The sequence below is a fragment of the Haliaeetus albicilla genome, chromosome 17 (genome assembly GCF_947461875.1).
Source record: "Haliaeetus albicilla chromosome 17, bHalAlb1.1, whole genome shotgun sequence".
NCBI lineage: Eukaryota > Metazoa > Chordata > Aves > Accipitriformes > Accipitridae > Haliaeetus > Haliaeetus albicilla.
The window spans coordinates 6,751,861-6,770,468 of NC_091499.1; the positions used below are offsets into that span (position 1 = coordinate 6,751,861).

The following is an 18,608-nucleotide window of genomic DNA, read 5'->3' on the forward strand; positions in this document are numbered from 1 at the left end:
TCTCTTATTAAACAGTTTGCAGAATTTATTAGGTCTTTTTTAATATACTCAATACTTTCTCAAGCTAGTTGCATATAAAGTGATCTCCACCATATACATTACAATTTCTGTGCATCATCTAAAAAAAAAGTAACCAAAAGGTAATATTTTACAGGTTACAGTTAACTTTTAACTAACCTAAAAGTGAACCCTTCTGTAATTTGATTTAAGACACTAACCCGCACATTGCTTCTAACTGCAATATTTAAATTAGGTTTCACAGCAAGCTCAACCTGCGTTTCAGTGAAAAGAGGTCACTGCCATCTCAACTTTTGAATTTCTATAGTTTACTACCTTAACACCGCAAAAAATTAATGTGGTGTTCACTCCAAATAAGGAAAAAGTATATGACAATTCCTTTACAACAAGCCTGCTCAGAATTCAAGAAAAACAGGAAACTCCTTCAGTAAAAGGAATTCACCCAAATTTGTGAACAGAAAAAACATTTTAGGTTCTTCTTGACTAATGCTTGGAGCTGCTCACAAAAAGCAAACCCAGCAAGGTAAACCAGTACTAGATATGACTTAAAGCAAAGAAAATTAGAAAAAAGCAGATTCTACCTGCAACAAACATTTCCCAATTTAAAACAATCTTTAAAAGGGACTCACGCAGATAATTAACTAACAGGTTTTCTGGTATTTTCATAGGATGCTAGTTTACTGGCCAGGCACATATATTGTAAATATACAAAGAATCCAGAGTGCTGAAATTTACACAGCACTTAAAGGATTTAACATAACAGAGGTGGGTAGGACACAGGAAAAATATTTAACAACTTATATAAATATATTAAATTCTCAGCAAGAAGTGTAAGAGCCCATGCACACAAGACAGTAAATTGAAAAAACAAGTATTTAAGACTTGACTTTTCCTTTCAACAGCACTGACACCTGAATTCCAGAAAGTTAACAATTTACAGTATCTTATAACAGTCTTTCTCCACACAATCTATATGTACTGAATCATACCGACATTACACAGCACATGAACAAGCAGCAGATGCATCAAGGGAAGAGGAGCTATATGCATCATGGGGCCTGCCCAGTTAGAGGCAAGTATCAGAAAAATTGTTTCTGACATAGGCAGAGATACAATCAATATAGCTAATTGTATACCCGTCATTTTCAAGAGTTAATCCACAGTATGGGAAAGGGGAGCTTTAGATAAAAATTATGTACCCAGTCTCGGAAGTGACGGAAGCAGAGATTTATCTTTCAAAAACTGCGACCATTCTGGACTGGCCTTGATGCACATGCAGTACGTTTGTTTTCAGAATGCAAGATTAATTGGGAATGTCTGCACTAGTGTTTCGATTTCCATATTTGTGATGGATGATCAGCAATACAACTCCTAAGAAGAAGCATATGGACCCAACAGTGATGTAAGCAATGCCCAGAAAGGGATTTTTGCCTCCCATCCATGAGATGGTGCTTAGAATCATTCTTTTTCGTCCATCAAAACTGTGTACAGGATAATCTGAAAAACATTTAGGAAAACAAGCAGCACGTTTCCAAATCTAGCTTTATGTGGTCAGGCACATTAAAATTTTGGGTTATTTCACTCGGGTTCCAAATACAAACTGCTGCCTTTGAATACTGGAGTGCAAATATCAAACTTTTAGGCTAAGACTAGTCTGGGCACTGTCAGCCACTCCAAGAAGAATGCCATGTTAGGAGATGTTAACCCCTTTTTAAGGGAAGAGTAAATGCACGATTTTGTGGGGTTTTGAAAGCACCTTCAATAAAAGTGAGGGAAATCTAAATTTTAATTCTTGAATATATTTTAGTACAAAATTTTATGTTCAGTTTTCTATGCACTCCCCACAGTTTTGCAGCAAAGGAAAATACTGCAGTAGCTATTTAAAAATGATCATTAAGTGCTTTTGAATTTTAAGAACTCAGTAACTATGACAACCCTCCTCCTCTTGTCTCCTGCATTTCTACCTAGTCTTTAGTTTGTCCAAAACAGAATGACAGACTCCCACCTGATCCACAGCTCTGGCATTTTTCTGACCTCCAAAGTCAGTCTGCCCTTGATTACATATTGTCATTACACCTTGAAGTTAAAGTTCTCAATTTCTAGGCTACAAACTACCTCTGTTTTTTCCCTTTTCCTATGCTTCTCTCAATTCCTTTACAGCACCCAAGCAATCTAGTTTCCCTCTCACTGTGAGGCTAATAATTCTATAAAAACTTGCACAGAAGTAAAAGATTCTCACTACCAGTTTTCAACCACAGCTCAATACCATCTTTTTTTAGTGACAGTAAGAAAAAAGGCTAATTCAATTTGAACTTGCACAAATACATGCCCATGCAATCCAGCTAAGGCCCTTAGCTGCTTTCAAAGTTTTTTTCAAAGGATACTGTATGCAATATCCAAGGAATATTTTCCAGCCTGTAAGGTAGGCTGTAAGTTATCCTTCCTTTCAATGAGACGATACAGCTTGCGAAATGTTGGCAGAGCAGCAGTACGCATCCACACAATGAAGTCTTCATTGATAAAGCCATTGTTGTCGGGCTCCGAGTCCAGCATATACACTGGCTTGGGCCAGTTTACAGGTTTTGTTGTGCCTAAGATTAAACAAAAATAACAACAATAGGTATTTCAAATACAGGACTAAGTAACACAGTGGCTCATCAAAATTCATTCTAACACTACAAAAAACCCCATATTAACTTCTAAACAGTATGAACAGACAGGTTGGCTCACTACTACTGCAAGACACTGGGCTGCTGAAGAACTTTTTATTTTGCAGCATTTAAATAGTAGCACATATCCATTTATATTCTCATGACAGCATTGTCCACTTGTTTAAACAAATTTGCCTCCCCTACATATTTATATAATTAGGAAGTCTTGTCTCAAAACATTACTTAGTGAGCTAGTTCTCCATTATGATGGTAGCTCCTCTGCTCACTTGCTCAAGTTTGACTACCACTTCCTGGACCATGAGCAAATAAAATTATGTACAAAATTTTAGATGATGCCATACTAATGCTTTTGCCAATTTTATTGGAAATACAATTCTACACTGTATTAGGATAAGGTATCTGCTTTTCCAAGGGTAGCATCACATTGGTAACGTGTAATTTGGCTGTGACTAAGCAAGAAACCCACATCAGGTTAAACCTGAAATTATTATATACCTTGCATAAACACACACACACACACCCCCTTAGAACCCTGAGGAAGATTCTTTTCGGACACTAGTAGCCAAAGAAAACTTTGATTTACCAAACTGTATTTAACCTAATAAATGAGACACATCAGTCACTTCTAATCACAAAAAAGAATCCGATTTTTAGAAAACTTTGCACAATCTAGCAGTAGAAACATTTAAATGTAAACTCTGTATGAAGAGTTTGATTAAACAACTGCAGGATTTCTTTTCAAGTTAAATCCAAGCATTATAGCACTTGTGCTGGTTTTGGCTGGGATAGAGTTAAATTTCTTCATAGTAGCTTGTATCCTGCTATGTTTTGGATTTGTGATAAAAACAGTGTTGCTAACACACTGATGTTTTATTTAAGACTGAGCAGTGCTTACACAGCTTCAAGCCCTTTTCTGCTCCTCAGGCTGCCCTGCCAGCAAGTAGGCTGTGGGTAGGTTAAGAGCCTGGGAGGGGACACAGCTGGGACAGCTGACCCCAACTGAACAAAGGGAAATTCCAGACCATAGGACGTCCTGTTCAGCAATAAAACTGGTCAGGTAGAGGTAGGCAGGGGCTGCCATTGCTCAGGGACTCAGTTGGTGGTGAGCAATTGTTTTGTTTTGCATCACTTGTTTTTTGGGGTTTTATTTTCCTCTCACTTCGTTGGTTGGGTGTTTTTTTTCCCTTACTTTTTTTTTTTTTTTTAATTGTTAAACTGTCTTTATCTCAACCCACAAGTTTTCTCACTTTTACTCTTCTGATTCTCCCCTGCATCCCACTGGGCGGAGGCATGGTTAGTGGTGAGCGGCTGTGTGATGTTTAGTTGCCAGCTGGGGTTAAACCACAACAGCAGTGCACATATTAGGCTTTTCTCAGTATTCAAGGTGGAAAAAAAATAAAAATCAGAAGTTAAAAAAAATTAATTATTACAGTAAAGGTAAAAACCAAACACTTTCACATGAAATTTGCAGCTGTCATTATTTAAAGACAACCTTTCTAGATAGCAGAGTAGTCCTTAGCTTAGATTTCTTCAGAGAACCACAATATTTTTAATTAGCATGTTCAGTAAAATGTTGTCAGTGAGGTAAAACTCACTGGAATCAGAATGTGTTTGAAGTGGGGGTTTTTTGTGTGGTTTTTTTTTTTTTTTTTTTTTTTACCTTGGAAAAGTGCAGTTAAGTTGTTTCCATCCCCTGTAGGATTCCTGAATTTTACATTTTTATCTGTCCACCACGCAATGCCTTTTTTAATCAAAGTAATAGGAGTCCTTGTGTCATTATCAATGCGGTATAATTCCAATGTATCTAAAGAGAAAGTCAAATTAGAAAACCAGCTGAAGAAACTTTCATTAGACAGCTGACCCTGATAGGCAGCGAAACAATTACCTTCAGGAGAAACAAAACAAAAAAACTCGACAAGGCATTTATTACCTGCCTGCCACAATCAGAAGCTGTTCTGTAAGAATCAATTTATATCAGATAGCAGCGTATTATCCATACATGATATCTATGTTTCTACTCCACACCAGTAACAGCTTCTCACAACAGGTATTTCCATCCTTTGTACACTATCAGCTTAAATTAATTCTCATAGCAATTTTGAAAAAAGCAACAGCAGTACAAGATATTTATTTTATTCTGAACAATGAAAATGTGTTAATTCAAAACAAAATGCCCATAATGTCTTTACTCAGAATAATTTGCAACTCAACACAAAACATACACTAGATCACAAAAACACCTAAGTGATAGCTTAGAAGTGTTACCATACCATTAAACATACTGTTGGCAATAGCTCCACAAGGAGCAATGGGCTTGTCCTCATTTGTGCGGTAAGGCTCACATTCCTTACTTGGATTCTGTTAGAAAGAAAAAACGCAGATGAGTCTGTGTAAAAAAACTGGTTTTTACTACAGTACCTCAGTAACATGCTCATCTTAAATGTACCACAAAATAATCTTTTCACAAGTCACGTTATTTACAACTACTTCAGCATTCGATACCAGTTAGCACGATTGATTTTTCTTTTACAAGCAGGAATAAAATCTAAATAAAACATGAATAAAGTCAGAATCCCATCATGGTCATACTAAAAATAAGGCTTTTCTTGGAAGCTATTAGAACTTTTTTCTTTTAATAGAAACAGTTTTCCAACATGAAGTACTCAAGTATTCTTTTATTGAAGGTTTTTTTTTTTTAAGTATGCATCAGTGTTATAGAAAATAAGACTATAATACAAAACCAAGCATAACATAAAAGGCAAAAGGTTGCAAGGACTCCAACAGCACACCAAAAATGCAAGCAAGAAAAAGCATCCCCCCCACCCCCGAACCCTGTTTCAGTCATCAGATGTAGCCTCCTGAAACTTGCCCCTTTTTTAAAGTCTACAGGTGAAAAGGGAGAATCATTCTTGCTGAGGCAAGAACCTAACTGTATTTCCACTCCTCATAAAAATTAGGAAAAGGAGAGGTTTGGCCCTAAACATTACAGAGTGCCTTGAACAGAATACACAGTACTGATATTTTCCAATATCACTAATGTTCAATATTGAACAAGAGTCCACAAAAATGGATGCATTTAGCTGCAATATCCAAACCAGGTGCTAGGTAACCAAGTATTATTTTATACTGAAAATGAAAACTTCAGACAGAATGGATACAGATAGATACTACTGACTGAAGATAACGTGACAGTTTAGAACTATTCAAATTTGAGAAGTGATTGAAGTAGTGCATTGCTGTCTGCTTAATGAAAGGACTGACATGAAATTTTACAGTATTTTACACAGTTATTTTCTGTAAACAAAATATGAACTCCTTATGGTTGTCTTCTGTTATGCAGAAATTCTAGTACCTCATTATTACTAAAATAAATACTCTGCTATGTGGTAATTTATGCAGCAGTCAGAAGTTAGTTGCTTATTAATATCCAAGCATGAATACCTACAAGTAGCGAACTGTTATCTCCATTTAGTTGGCTGTCATCTCGAGATTTCACATAACGACGATGGTTTTGATAGAAGTTGGAAAGTCCATAATACATGAATACATTGCTCTACAAGAAGCAAGATGGGGCAAGCGAGGTTTTAATTCACACAAAACTAAAGTTTTAACCTCTTAAACTCTGTATTTACTTTACAGCAACATCCATAAAGTAGGAGCCTCAATTCTTTCTTCACACTGAGTACGTAAGAGTACTATCCTAACATAAGCTGGCATCCTGAAGTCCAACAGTGTAAACATGCCATAAGCTATCCGAATGATACTCACCAGCACTAATCCCAACGCCTATCTCGTCCGATGTTAAGCACATAAGCCTCATTATTTGCCTCCAATTTGTCAGAAAGCACTTATCTGGCATTTCCAACTCTTGCTGAACTGAGTTTTTCCAAGTCAGGCAGGAATAGCTGACCTACTCACCAGCTATAGGACACATACAGTAAATCTAAATGTGTAAAACACAAGCATTCCATTTAATGTTGTACATTTCCAGATAAACAGAGGCATTAAAACCCATTTCATCCCTGCTACTGAAAAGGCACACAAAAATCAGATCCATGTTCATAGGAAAACTAGAAATAATCCTTTAAAATAGAAAAAAAAAAGACTTAAGTGACACAACTTTCCTATCAATTATGAAATAAACCATATAAACTGTTCTAATTTCACTTTGCATACAGGATAGCATACCTCAAATGAATGTTCCAGTGTGAAATTGATGGTGCAAGTGCAAGGTGGTGTGCTGTCCCAGGATACATTTAAACATTTGTTGCAGGGACTAGAAGGCTCCGTTCCTGTATAGTCAATCTATAACAGAAAAAAAAGTCATTAATTTACAATGGAAGAGTAAAGAAAATTGATTAATAAGCCACAGAGCTGATGTGGCATTTATTTTGCAATCTTACACCTCAACTCCAAAAGCCCATTCAGGATGATCTCAAGAGGTCACTTCCAACCTAAATGATTTTGTGATTCTGTCTATATGCTCGATTTCAGCCTCAAACAAATTTTAACACTGAGGTGGGCCATTACTGCTGGGGGAAAACAAAACAAAACAAAAAAACCAGAACAAACAAACAAAACAAAAAACCACACACCAAAAGACAAGCAGCAGATACTCCTGACAACATGATGTTTCCAAAACCACAAACACACCATATGACAAGCAGATCTGAGCTTTTACATGCTTTCCAGAGAGGTCAAATTCTTAAAAGTCTAGATATTTAATAAAAAAGGTTTGCATCCAAAAACTTGCTTTGCTGACCATTTTTAGTCATCTAATTAGTCACAAGATTTAAAAAATAATTTTTTTTTTTTAAGAAATTAAAATCACTTAATGCCCAAGAACTGTCCTAAAATAGGGAAGATGAAGACACTAGTACTGTTTTAACAGGAATGGTAATATACCGGTAGATGGACAGGAAAGATCATCAGTGTTAATCTGGCTTACACAGTATTATCTGTCTTGAATAGTGTAGCTCAAAAAAAAGCCAGTATTTGAAATCTGTACATAGAGGCTACCCGGACAGTATGCATAGCATATCCGTAGCAGCCATGAGCTCACCCTATGGCCAAAGGTAACTGAAGTCGATTGACCACATTAGCTCACTCACGTGTATAGCTCCAGCATGTGAATGGCAGGAAATAATTAACTTGCGCTCAGCAGGCTAGCTCCAAGTGTAGGAGAAGAAAGCTTCCATCTGCCTATAAGCTATGTATTTCTAAATTTACTGTGAACTTCCCATTTAGAATTTAGACTCAAATTGGTGCAACATACACCAAGTTATGGCAACAAAACGTCTAACAGCAGTATCATTTAAACTACAACACCTGTATAGTTTTATGAAAGGCTGCTGCAAATGGTTTGCCCTGATTCATGCTTGTAGTGAAACGCACTATCAAGCATTAAGAGTTATTTATGATCTGTCCTAATGCCTGTATTAAGGTTAGCTAAAACAAACATGCAGTTTCAAGGTTCAGGGAACAACTGAAGCCTCTTTTCCTCTGGATCTTCTTCAAGGTCTCTCTTCCTGCGATTTCTTCGGTATCTATTAAGCAGCAACCCTTCTCTCAGCGCTTTTATTAGTACCTGCTCTGCTGCCAGATTTCTGACAGATGAGACCTACACCTTTACGAGCCTAGCTGAGACCAGTCAGCTTCAGAAGCTATTAGCTTGCAGAGAAAGGGTATCACATAATCTTTGCTTCCTTCGCTGAACAAGATATTGAGTTTATGCTGATCTAGAAATAGCACTGCTGCAGCAGTCCTGAAGTTCTGTTTAGCTACAGCAGACAGACGGACCACCACTGCTCTCAACAAACAATGCACCTCATTTGTTCAAGGCTGACTCAGTGAGGTTTTCTTCCTGCTAAAGTAAGCTTATGCAAGCACTTCCTTTAGAAAGAACATAAACCTCCATATTCTGAGCTAGTTCTCCAGTGTGTGGAGAAGTTTTAGATCAAGAACAAACTCAAATACTCCAAGGTTGCAAAAGATCTAAAGACTTCAATTTTAAAAATATAATTGACTAAATTCAGTGGAGCATGAAATTGATGTATGTTGAAACAGAATCATGCTTTTGACCACTGCTATCAGCGTCAATGCTATCCAAGAGCTTTCCTGTACAGTAACTGCCAACGCAAGTGGTTTTTTTTCTGCATCCACATTTACGGGTTACATTCAAGAGAGAGCTTGTTTAAAGGGATAGAGGGATCTGTCTTCATCTCTCAACAAAATAACGAAACCAGGACTTTGAGAACTGAAGGACTGACTTTGGGCTCCGTGGCAGGAGCCCGCCTGACCCCATGTTCTGTCCCCAGGGATGGGCCAGCAGCTGAGTATGACAAACGCACACGGGGTGAGCCCTTCCCAATAACCCCTGATCTAAGGACATTGTGTATATCCAAGTTATCTGGCACCAATGGCTTTTCAGGCTGTTGATGTCTTGCCCAGTTGATTTAGGTGTTCACAGTATAGAAATAATGTAACTATTTTATATACATATTCTCCAAACAATTTATGATTTTTTAGAGTTCATATGCTGTCACATATTTATAACATACACACTGCTTAGCCACTTCTTGTATAAAAGGCATCCTGTAACTCTGGTCCTCTTTGCTATCCCTCTCTGTAGGTTTTATTAAGTTTTGTATCATTTTTGAGATGGGGTTACTGGAACTGCACACAACACTGAAGATGTATGCAACAGTCATCTACTTGCTTTCCCTTCTTCATTCCTAGTCAAGCCTTAAAGTCTATCTGGCTTTTTAACTACGATTATGCATTTCACAGCAGCAGCCATAGCACAAAGACCTCTTTCCTACACAGTTAATGTTCCAGATATTCCTCAATTTTTATCACATATTAATACGCTCTGTCAATGCTTCTTATCCATTCTAAGAAAAAATAAAATAAAAAAACCGGGAAATATAGAACTCTTACCCTCTAGTAACAGGGCAAAAAGACACATTTACATAGCTGATTCTCATTTTTCACCCAAATGAACTATTTTCATGATAGACCCAAGATAAATGGCTGTTTATACCCTTTGAAACAGTGAGAAAATGCTAGAGAAAAAACAACACAAAAAACCTATAATTCTAGTACACTTAAGTTGTTGGAAATCTTCCACATTTGAATTCAAGAGAGCTTATAACGGAAATCAATGGAAAAGCTACACTTTGCTGCTCAGTCCTTGCACCTGTATGAGAACAGCAGAGTTCACAGAGATACTAATGGCTGCAATATCTAGTTCCAGGAAAGGATAATGTGAACTGTAGATAAATATGTATTTCAGGGGCATAAATTATACATCCTATTCAATTCCAATACACTAAGTTTACGGGCAGCTATATATATATGTGTACACACACACACTTAACAAGTATGCTGCTGTCTAGAAGGTAGGTGTAAATAACTACCTCTGCTTCCTCCCCCGATTACATTTTTAAAAGAGCTTAGTCACTGCACCTAGCTTCTAGATGTCTTGTCTCCCAGAGCTAAATTTACAGCTATTGGTGAATAACATTTGGAGGTTACTAACAAAAGCCAGCATACTAAGCAGGGACATATCTCAGCTAAGCATATAGGTGATAGCAGTGTCTTACAAGTACATCCCTCAGTGTGTTCACAGCCCAAATGTTGATCTGTAAAATGCTTCATCTACGTTTTGTTGCTTCAACTGTAAAGCCTTTTTTGATTGAAACTTTTTTCTTCCAAAATTCAGCTGCCATTAAAATGATAATCTCACTCGCAGAACTTCTGCATTGTAACACTTGATAAAACACCTGTGTGGATCAGAGAACAGAAGCCAAGTTTCCCCATTCTCACCTGCATACCCCAACTGGCTAATCATACTCTCATAAGTCAAGAACTCTGTCCCTCCTGTCCTCACAAAAGCCTAATGATCTGACTAAGGAGAGCTTCACGCGAGGTGGATGATACAAGACCGAACCCACACAGTAAAACAAGCAAACGAACGAAACACTTTCCAATCCTGAGTATCTTGAAATTAGAAAGGGTAGAAGGCCAGCACCTGCCAGCTGGTTTCCAAATATATACGGCTACTACTGCTTTACATATGTAATCTGATCACGTAGGGGAGCATCAGTCATGCTCCCAGCTCACCTATGGATTTTCATACTGCATGTTAGGTGAGAACATCTGGTTTTTGGCTCCTGCTAGAACTTATCAGGAGTACACGACTGAGCTGCTAAGGAACAATAGTATATAAAAATTCTGTATACGCATACAGCAGCAATATAGGCATAAGAAGTTGCTTACATTTTTGGACTCATGAAACTCTCTTACAATCATTATGTTCTAAGACTTTATATTGCTTTACTATGGAAATGGCTATTATAAACACCATTGTCAAAAAAAAAATTAGAGTTAGCACGGATATTTTTTTGACTTCTCTCCACTGGGTGTCCTGTTGAAAATATGTGATTGGATTTACCTTAAATATGGCTATAACATGACAATTTAAAAGTCTACATGCCCATGACAACTTGGCAATGTTGGCTGAAGCACTAGTGTCAATCTTCAGATGTTCTGCATACCCTCAAACCTTGACACAAGAAGCAATTGCTTTTCAAAAATATGCTTACGTACAACCTTTGGACACTGTAAAATACACTTCAGCTTTGTTTTTTTCACTTCTGCTTTTCTCCTTGACTGGAATTTTAGTTCTTAACATAAAAGGAAACTGAACCTTAAAATGGTTTTATTATAACAACATTGTTTGCATCTTAACAGAAATATGAAAATATAATAGCATTCATTGTCTGCCTCAGGATTTCTTTAGTTAATTGGGCTTCACTGCCACATTGCTCCCACTACCCAAGCCACTGTCTTGAACACTACTTATCTGAAAGTGACAGCTTGCTCTGACAATTAGAATGACTTGATCCACAAAAATTCATATTCTCCAATATAGCAATTCAGCAAACCACCACACTTTTTTTTTTTTTTTCCCCCCTACAATCAGTCTTGGTCACATTAGCTCCCTGAAACTAACCATAGCCATCAATTTGCTTTTCAAGGTTGTCCCTAAGCCCTTTGGGTTGTTTCCTTACAACACAAAGCGATTCTGTTAATGAATGGGCCTACGTGTGACACAGTTTAGTTTTCAGTTAACGCTCAGCAAGTTTTCACAGCAGTGACGTGGCTGATTATCAGATGTAAATGACTCAGTTTTTGTAAGTATAATTAGAAAAAGCCACGCTCTTCCATCTTTGTTTCCAAGTTCACTCTGGTCTCCCACAGAGCACTTAAAAAGTTAAATCCCTAGCGCGCTCAAGAGTTACGGCAATACCTCCGCCACAGCGTTTCGCCCTGAAACTACAGCCGCTCTGGAAGATGTAAAGGTGTCTAACCCACTGCCACAAAGCGATCCCAAGGGTGATGCGCCTGCTTTCAGAGAACGAAGCCCGCACCGGGCCGTGCCGATTAACTTCCCCGGCAGCTGGCTCAGGAGCGCCGGCAAGGCTGACAGGAGTGCTGCGAGCTACGCGGAGGATACTCCGTGTCTCCCGGGGGTCGCTGAGGGATGGTTCGGGAAAGACTACCGGCGACCGGCGGGAAGAGACGGCGGCAGGTTTCCCAAGGAGGAGCCGCCCGCCGACCCCCGAGCGCCGGCCCGGCCCGGCTCGGCCCGGCTCCCCCCCGGGCGGCCTCCGCGGGCTCCCAAACCTCCGCCCCGGCCCAGCCAACCCCCCCCGGCCCGCCGCTGCCCTCCGCCCCGCCGGCGGGGGAAGCCCGTGTGGGTGTCCCCGCCGCCCACCTCGTACTCGCGGATGTTGTTGGAGGTGACGAAGATGCCGATGCCGATGGGGATGAAGATGAGGCCGATGATGAAGAAGGCCGGCAGCACCGTCCCCGCCGTCAGGATGGGCTGCCAGGCCGGCAGCCGCTGCTGCTTGAACGCCGTGTTATCGGGCTTGCGGGTCTTCACGGCGGCACCCCCCCCGCCGCCGCCGCCGCCGCCGCCGCCGCCCACGGCCCCGCCGCCCGGCACCCCGACTCCCCCCGAGGGGTGCCCGTCCGCCTCCTCCTTGGCGCTGTAGTTGACCGCCATGACACCCCCGGCCCCGGCCCCGGCGCCGCCGGCGACACCAGCAACCCCGCCTCACAGGCGACGCCCGGCACGTGACCGGAGGCCACCGCGCCTGCGCGCTCGGGTCCGCGGCGGGCGGGCAACCGGGAGGGCGCGCGCCTGACGAAGGGCTTTCGAGGCGCGCGGCTGATGACGCGAGCCCCCTCCTTGGCCCCGCCCCACCTTTGCCGGCGGGGCGGAGGAGGATGGCGGGGCCGCGCGTGCGCAGAAAGGCGGCGCCCGGGCGCTGGGGAGGGCGAGCTGCGCCTGCGCGTTTTCGCCTCTCTCCGCCGGCTCGCGGCGGGGGCGGGGTCAGAGGCGGAGGGCGCATGCGCAGTAGCGCTGGGCGGGAAGGGAGCGGGCGGGGGCGCGGTGCCGCTGAGGGGCCGAGGGCCGCCCCGCTCCCCGCCACCGTCCCCGTCCCCGCGGCACCGGTGCCGTCACTTTCCAGCTCCCGCGTCTCCTGCTTGTGGTGAGGCAGCCGGGTGCCCTCCGGCTCTTTGTGCCCCGGGCGGCGGCCATCTCTGAGGGGAGAAGGCCCGGGCCTGCAGCCTTGTCACCCCCACTCAGTGCTTGAGGGGGAGCCCGCCCGTCCCCGTCTTCTCACGGCGTCAGAAGAGGGCTGCTGGAAAAAAAGCGGCATTCGGTGGATCGAAAATGGAGAAGTGAGGTTAAGCTTCCTGCTCTCCTGAGTAGGAACAGCATCAGTGCCACTGTAGAGGTGTAATAATACAGGACAATCTCTCAGCAGTTTTAAGAGCTTATCTTAATGAAGCCATTCATACTGACCCTCCCTTCTGGGAGTTGTTTTGCCCTGCGTTCCTGCTCCGTTGCCAGGAGGTGCGTGAGTCAATCAGTGCAGTGAATGCAGATAGGGATGTTACTGTCAGAGTTGTTACTTTTTGTTTCCTGTAGGAGCCCATCTGGCTTCAATTCATTAAATAAGTCACCTTGCGGAAAGCAGTGTGGGAGTGTTTGTATCCCAGAATACCTGCTTTATCAGGCATTGCTCAAGCCAATGCAACATTGCAAGTCTGTATTTCTCATTTTAGTGGGACTTTTACATTAAAGCATGTTTTGTGAGGACTGTGTAGTCCTTCCTGAATAGAGTGTGGCCAAAATCCACTTACAGCAACTATTTACGTATTTACTTGATTTTAGGAAAAAACAATTAAAACTATTTAATTAAATAACTTCATAAGCATGTAATCCAGTCTTAAGACTTTTTAGCTGCCTGTGGAAGTTTCCCTAAAATAAATGCCTTTTAGTTCTCTGAAGAATCGAGAGTATGAACAAAGACCACTGGGGGGAGCAAATGACTTGTGCAAACGCGGTTTGGCTGCGGAGACCCAAAAAAACCTCTTCATGGACAGCATAGGAAATTTGGACATTTCAGCATCTAAAATTTAAGAACGAATTTGGTGCCTAAATAATTATACAGGGTTCAAAAATTAATCGTATTCCTTGTGCTAAAGCTATATCTCATTCCTAATTTAATTAATAATCCTTTCCATTATCTTGTGGGCTCTACCTTTTGCCTGTCATTCCCCCTAGCTAAGTCCCTCGTCCCTATTATCACCCTTTTCTTTATTAGCATTTGTTTTCAGTTACCACCTTCAGCTACAGTAACTTTTACTCCCACAGCCTCATGGAAAATCCAGTGAGGTGCAGCCTGGGATCCCAAGGGAACAAGACTTCTTGTAAACCTGTGCTGTGAGATGGCAAGGAATTTCTCTGGCAGCAGGACAACTGAGGGGCAGGATCGGGAAGTTGCAAACCTGATGCTGCCAGGTATGAGAGGACTGGCAAGAAAGGGCACGTTAAATTTGTGTGGGAATCCGTTCTGCAATGATTAACTGGGCGCAGGCACTGTCTGCTGTTGGGGAATAGCCACGGTAGTGGTGCAGGGCTGTGGGCCAGATGGTGGAGGCGCTGATGTGGTACTAGCATTTGTGTGAAAAGGGCAGAAGAACAGTGGGGTGCTTCCTAGGGGATCTTGCCGAGAGGCCCTCAGTCAAGCAAACAGGTTAATGTGAAAGTTTTCCTTCAAAGAATTTCAGAATGACCTGCAGGGGAGACATTTCACCAGGGCGGCCAGACTAAATCCAGTCCAGGAAAACCTCAGATTCTGTCCGATGGAGATGCAAAGAGCCCCAGAACTTTTTATGTGGTGACCTGCTCCATTTGTATCAAATGATGTGCTAATGTAGCCGTAGCCAAAAAGGCCTAGGATAAATCTGGGAAATGTGGAAAAAGGAGAGAACAGGAGAATTTCCTCCTTTCCACCCAGTGTAATCAGCTGCTGTCCAACTGTGAACTGGACAAGGGGTGGTATGGTACTCATCCTCATGGCCAGATCCTGGTGCGGCGATATGTGTTGCCATATTGACAAAGCAACAACTGCAGTGAGGTGTCTGAACTGATCTCTGCTTGCTATTCTGTGTGATGTGAAACAGAAAAAAAACTATTTAACACATACAGATCAGATCCACTATTAGCTCTCTTCAATTAGCTGTATCTCAGGCCGTATGTTCGTCTGTAAGCTTGGCCTACGCATACATGTTGCACTGTAACAACTAGATTAATTAGAAGCATGATTTTTCTATTTACCAAAATAATTACTTCCTCGGTAACATAACTGGGTGCAATCACAGGGTATATCTTGCTTCCGTTCTTCAGAGAAATCAAGAATATCAGCATAAATACTTCAATATATTGGTTTTATTTTTTCACTGGTAAGCTAAGGCCTTGGTTGGATATTATTTCACAGTTTTCTGCTAAGGCAAACTCATTTATATCCAGGCAAGTGCAACCAACAAATTTCATATTAATGAAATAATACAATGAGGTGCTGTGCAATGTAGTGCACTTCACATTGGTTTGTGCAGTTATAAGACAAATGGGTACAGAAAAAAAAGAAAAATACTTATCAAAACATACTTTTATGTGAAATAATGGGGGTCCTGTCAACCTACTGCCCTACTTCTGATTTATATCGTAAGCGCCCTGTTCCAGAGTGGTAACATGCAAAATCATGTCCTCTGGGTGAACTTCGCTCATTATAATCTCATCATAATAGCAAAACACACCTCCGTCCCAAAAACTACCTGCCTCCAAGGTGTGACCACCCCTCACTGAGCATGCGCTCTGAATTTTCTCTAGCGTGTACCTTTAAAAGTAAAGTGAGGCCATTTTACACCAATTATAATAAAGGTATGCATGACTAGAGTCACTCAAGCTCCACCTTAAAATAAGAAAATAGTATAAAAGGGCTTAAGGGAGGAGGAATGTTAGGGAAGACACCATCATGGACGAGTCAGGAGGACATCGCTGACTTCTGGGATCAGGCAACGGGATGAACGTCTCTCCCCCAGCAAAGGGACGCCTATTGGGTAAGACTTGAACCCTTGGTTATACCGAGTGCTTCCCCGGGAAACTTAGAAACCTCTATAGAGTTTTTCCGTAATTCAGTGTGCTTGTAGTCAACCATGTTATTTGGACGTGCTTTGCAGCCTGTATTTATCACCGGCAATCCAAAAGAACCTGTACTCCTGTTGCTTTAACAAACCGTACTGTTCATTAATCTAGCCGTGATAGTTCATTGAACACGACCAAACTCCTTAAGTCTGGCCATTCTAGTTTGTTCAACATGACTAAATTGAAAGTACAGTGCGCTATTTGTGCATCTGTAATCGTGATAGTTCAATATATTGAATGTGACCAGACTTACAGTGCCGAATTGGGCATCACTCAGAATCTGAGCCTAGCCACCCCCAGCCCCTCTGACACCTGAGGGTGTTTATTTTCTGCCAAACTTCTTTACGCCTTAACACAGCAATGTCTGTAGCCCAAGGTAGCCTCTACATTGTCTTAGTCTGAAGGCACCTCCTGATTACTTCCTTTAAAATGACAATACTTGTAGAAATTAATCACATCTTTATATTAATAGATTTCTTCCTGAGTGTCCCTAAAATACAGGCTAATTATGTGGCTAATGCACTTTCTTTACTTACTTGCTTTAGATTCATATCCAGATTAGGTAATGTAAAAAATTGACCAGGAACATAAATGCACTGAAGATGAAATACACCTGTCAAAGCACCCTTTGCACACGTGAGTTTTACCCTCCAGGCATTTCTATGAAATACTTAAGCTGCTTGCCATGTGTCAGATCAGAATTTATTATTCTACCTGTATAAACCATTATCAGCGATGAAATAGTGTATATCACCACGGAGCTTTTATGACCAGCGTTACCAGACTCGTACTCCAAAGTGCTGCAGTTGATCAAAAATATTTTAAAATCTAAATGATTTCAAATACACCACGACTGTATTTATGCTTTAAACAAACCTTTATTTTGTGAAGCTTATAAACTTAATGTACGTGTGAAACCGTAAATGTTTATTTGTTTAGGAATCATAAACCAGAAGGGGACAACTTATACATATACTCATACTGAATCGGCTTTATATTAAAATCTATACAAGGAAAAATATTTTCTACTTTGATTGGGACCTTTTAAACCTAGACTCAATTTCAGAATAATATTTTATTTATATCTTACTCATATTTAAAAGCTGAAGTTTATTTCAGGCGTGTCATTGTCACTTTCAAATAGCTGGCAATTTCATTCCAGATGAGCTCAATGTAGTTCTTAACATGGATAGGTTTTGATTCCCAAGTAACGCTTTGAAAATAGAAGATCTGGGTCATTACAATGTTCATTCTACTGCGCAGTAAATTGAAATGTGGCACACACTAAACTTAATTCACCTCAGCTGTATTATGCTCTGAAAGCTGGAATTCTCACCTCACTCTAAAATATGATCTACAGACACAGCTATGTTATTGGCATACATTGTCTGCCATAAGAAAGAAAAAAACCCCACTCCTTAAAAAACTGGATGTACCAGCTGAAGTATAAGCTGTACCAACAAAATGACTCCTTTGCAAGGGTAAGCAGCATTTATTTTGATTACTCGGTATAGCTGTATTAGCAAACTCTTTATAATGCAGATCAACTCCAAGAAAGTTTATACAGGTCCCAGAATATCCTGCTTCTCTACCGTGTCAGCATTTGCTGCAGAACTCCTATCTAGAAGGAAAAGCGGCTCCCATGAAGATCAACTTGACTACAGAGCAGTGCGATATTACAGCTTCAAAGATGAACTGACCTCGTCATCTCAGTGGGACGCGGAATTAATGCACTCGTTCTGGCGTCTCACAGCGTATGTCCTGCAAGCAACACCTTTTTCCCTTCCAAAAAGTAGATTCTCCCAGTAGCTTCTGCGGTTAAACAATCCGCAGGATTTTAAATATGTGCCAATGACTTAGATTAAAAATAATTCATTATGAAATGTATAAGAAAAGACCCTGCCTGGCCTGTATCCAGCTTTACATGCAATTCATTCAAAAAATCATTTTAAGTGTAGCTGCCACAGAACTCTCCAGATGCTCTTTGCAAAGCTACAGCCACCAGTGCAAAATGGGCCCTTCAGCGTACGGCAGAGTGCGCGGACTCTCTTTGACATAGTCCTACCAGCCCAGGGCTGCTACTTCTTCCTGATCGTACCAGTCAGACCTCTCTGCCAGTGCAGTGAAAGCACAAGGTTAGAAGCCATGAAGCCGTTAAGGGCTTGGCGATAGATCCCTCTCTGCATCTTAACATCTGCATCAGTTTTACTCTGTACAGCACTGGGATACCACAGTGCGACACCAGTCAGAAGAAGGAACTTCAAAGCCATACATTCTGTCCCTATAAACAAATACATATATGAGTACTGTCAACCTTAGGAAACTGGAGTTAAAATTCAAACACTTGA

At 41.2% G+C, this 18,608-nt stretch overlaps 1 protein-coding gene across 1 annotated transcript; it reads right to left on the reverse strand.

The window, feature by feature from the left end:
• TMEM30A (transmembrane protein 30A) lies at positions 1 to 12,871 on the reverse strand. The gene is made up of 7 exons (XM_069804688.1): positions 12,472 to 12,871; positions 6,879 to 6,995; positions 6,136 to 6,243; positions 4,961 to 5,048; positions 4,351 to 4,494; positions 2,403 to 2,609; positions 1 to 1,515 (listed from the first exon to the last, which is right to left on the reverse strand). Exons 1-7 carry the CDS (start codon positions 12,763 to 12,765, stop codon positions 1,322 to 1,324), a joined length of 1,152 nt encoding a protein of 383 aa, XP_069660789.1. The 5' UTR covers positions 12,766 to 12,871; the 3' UTR covers positions 1 to 1,321.
• Positions 12,872 to 18,608: the final 5,737 nt, after the last annotated feature.

Coding starts and splice junctions, on each gene's coding strand:
- TMEM30A (XM_069804688.1), bottom strand. CDS start 12,765: ATGGCGGTCAACTACAGCGCCAAGGAGGAGGCGGACGGGCACCCCTCG. Junction 6,996..12,471: donor ACAACATCCGCGAGTACGAG/GTGGGCGGCGGG, acceptor TTTCTGTTATAG/ATTGACTATACAGGAACGGA. Junction 6,244..6,878: donor CACTGGAACATTCATTTGAG/GTATGCTATCCT, acceptor TGCTTCTTGTAG/AGCAATGTATTCATGTATTA.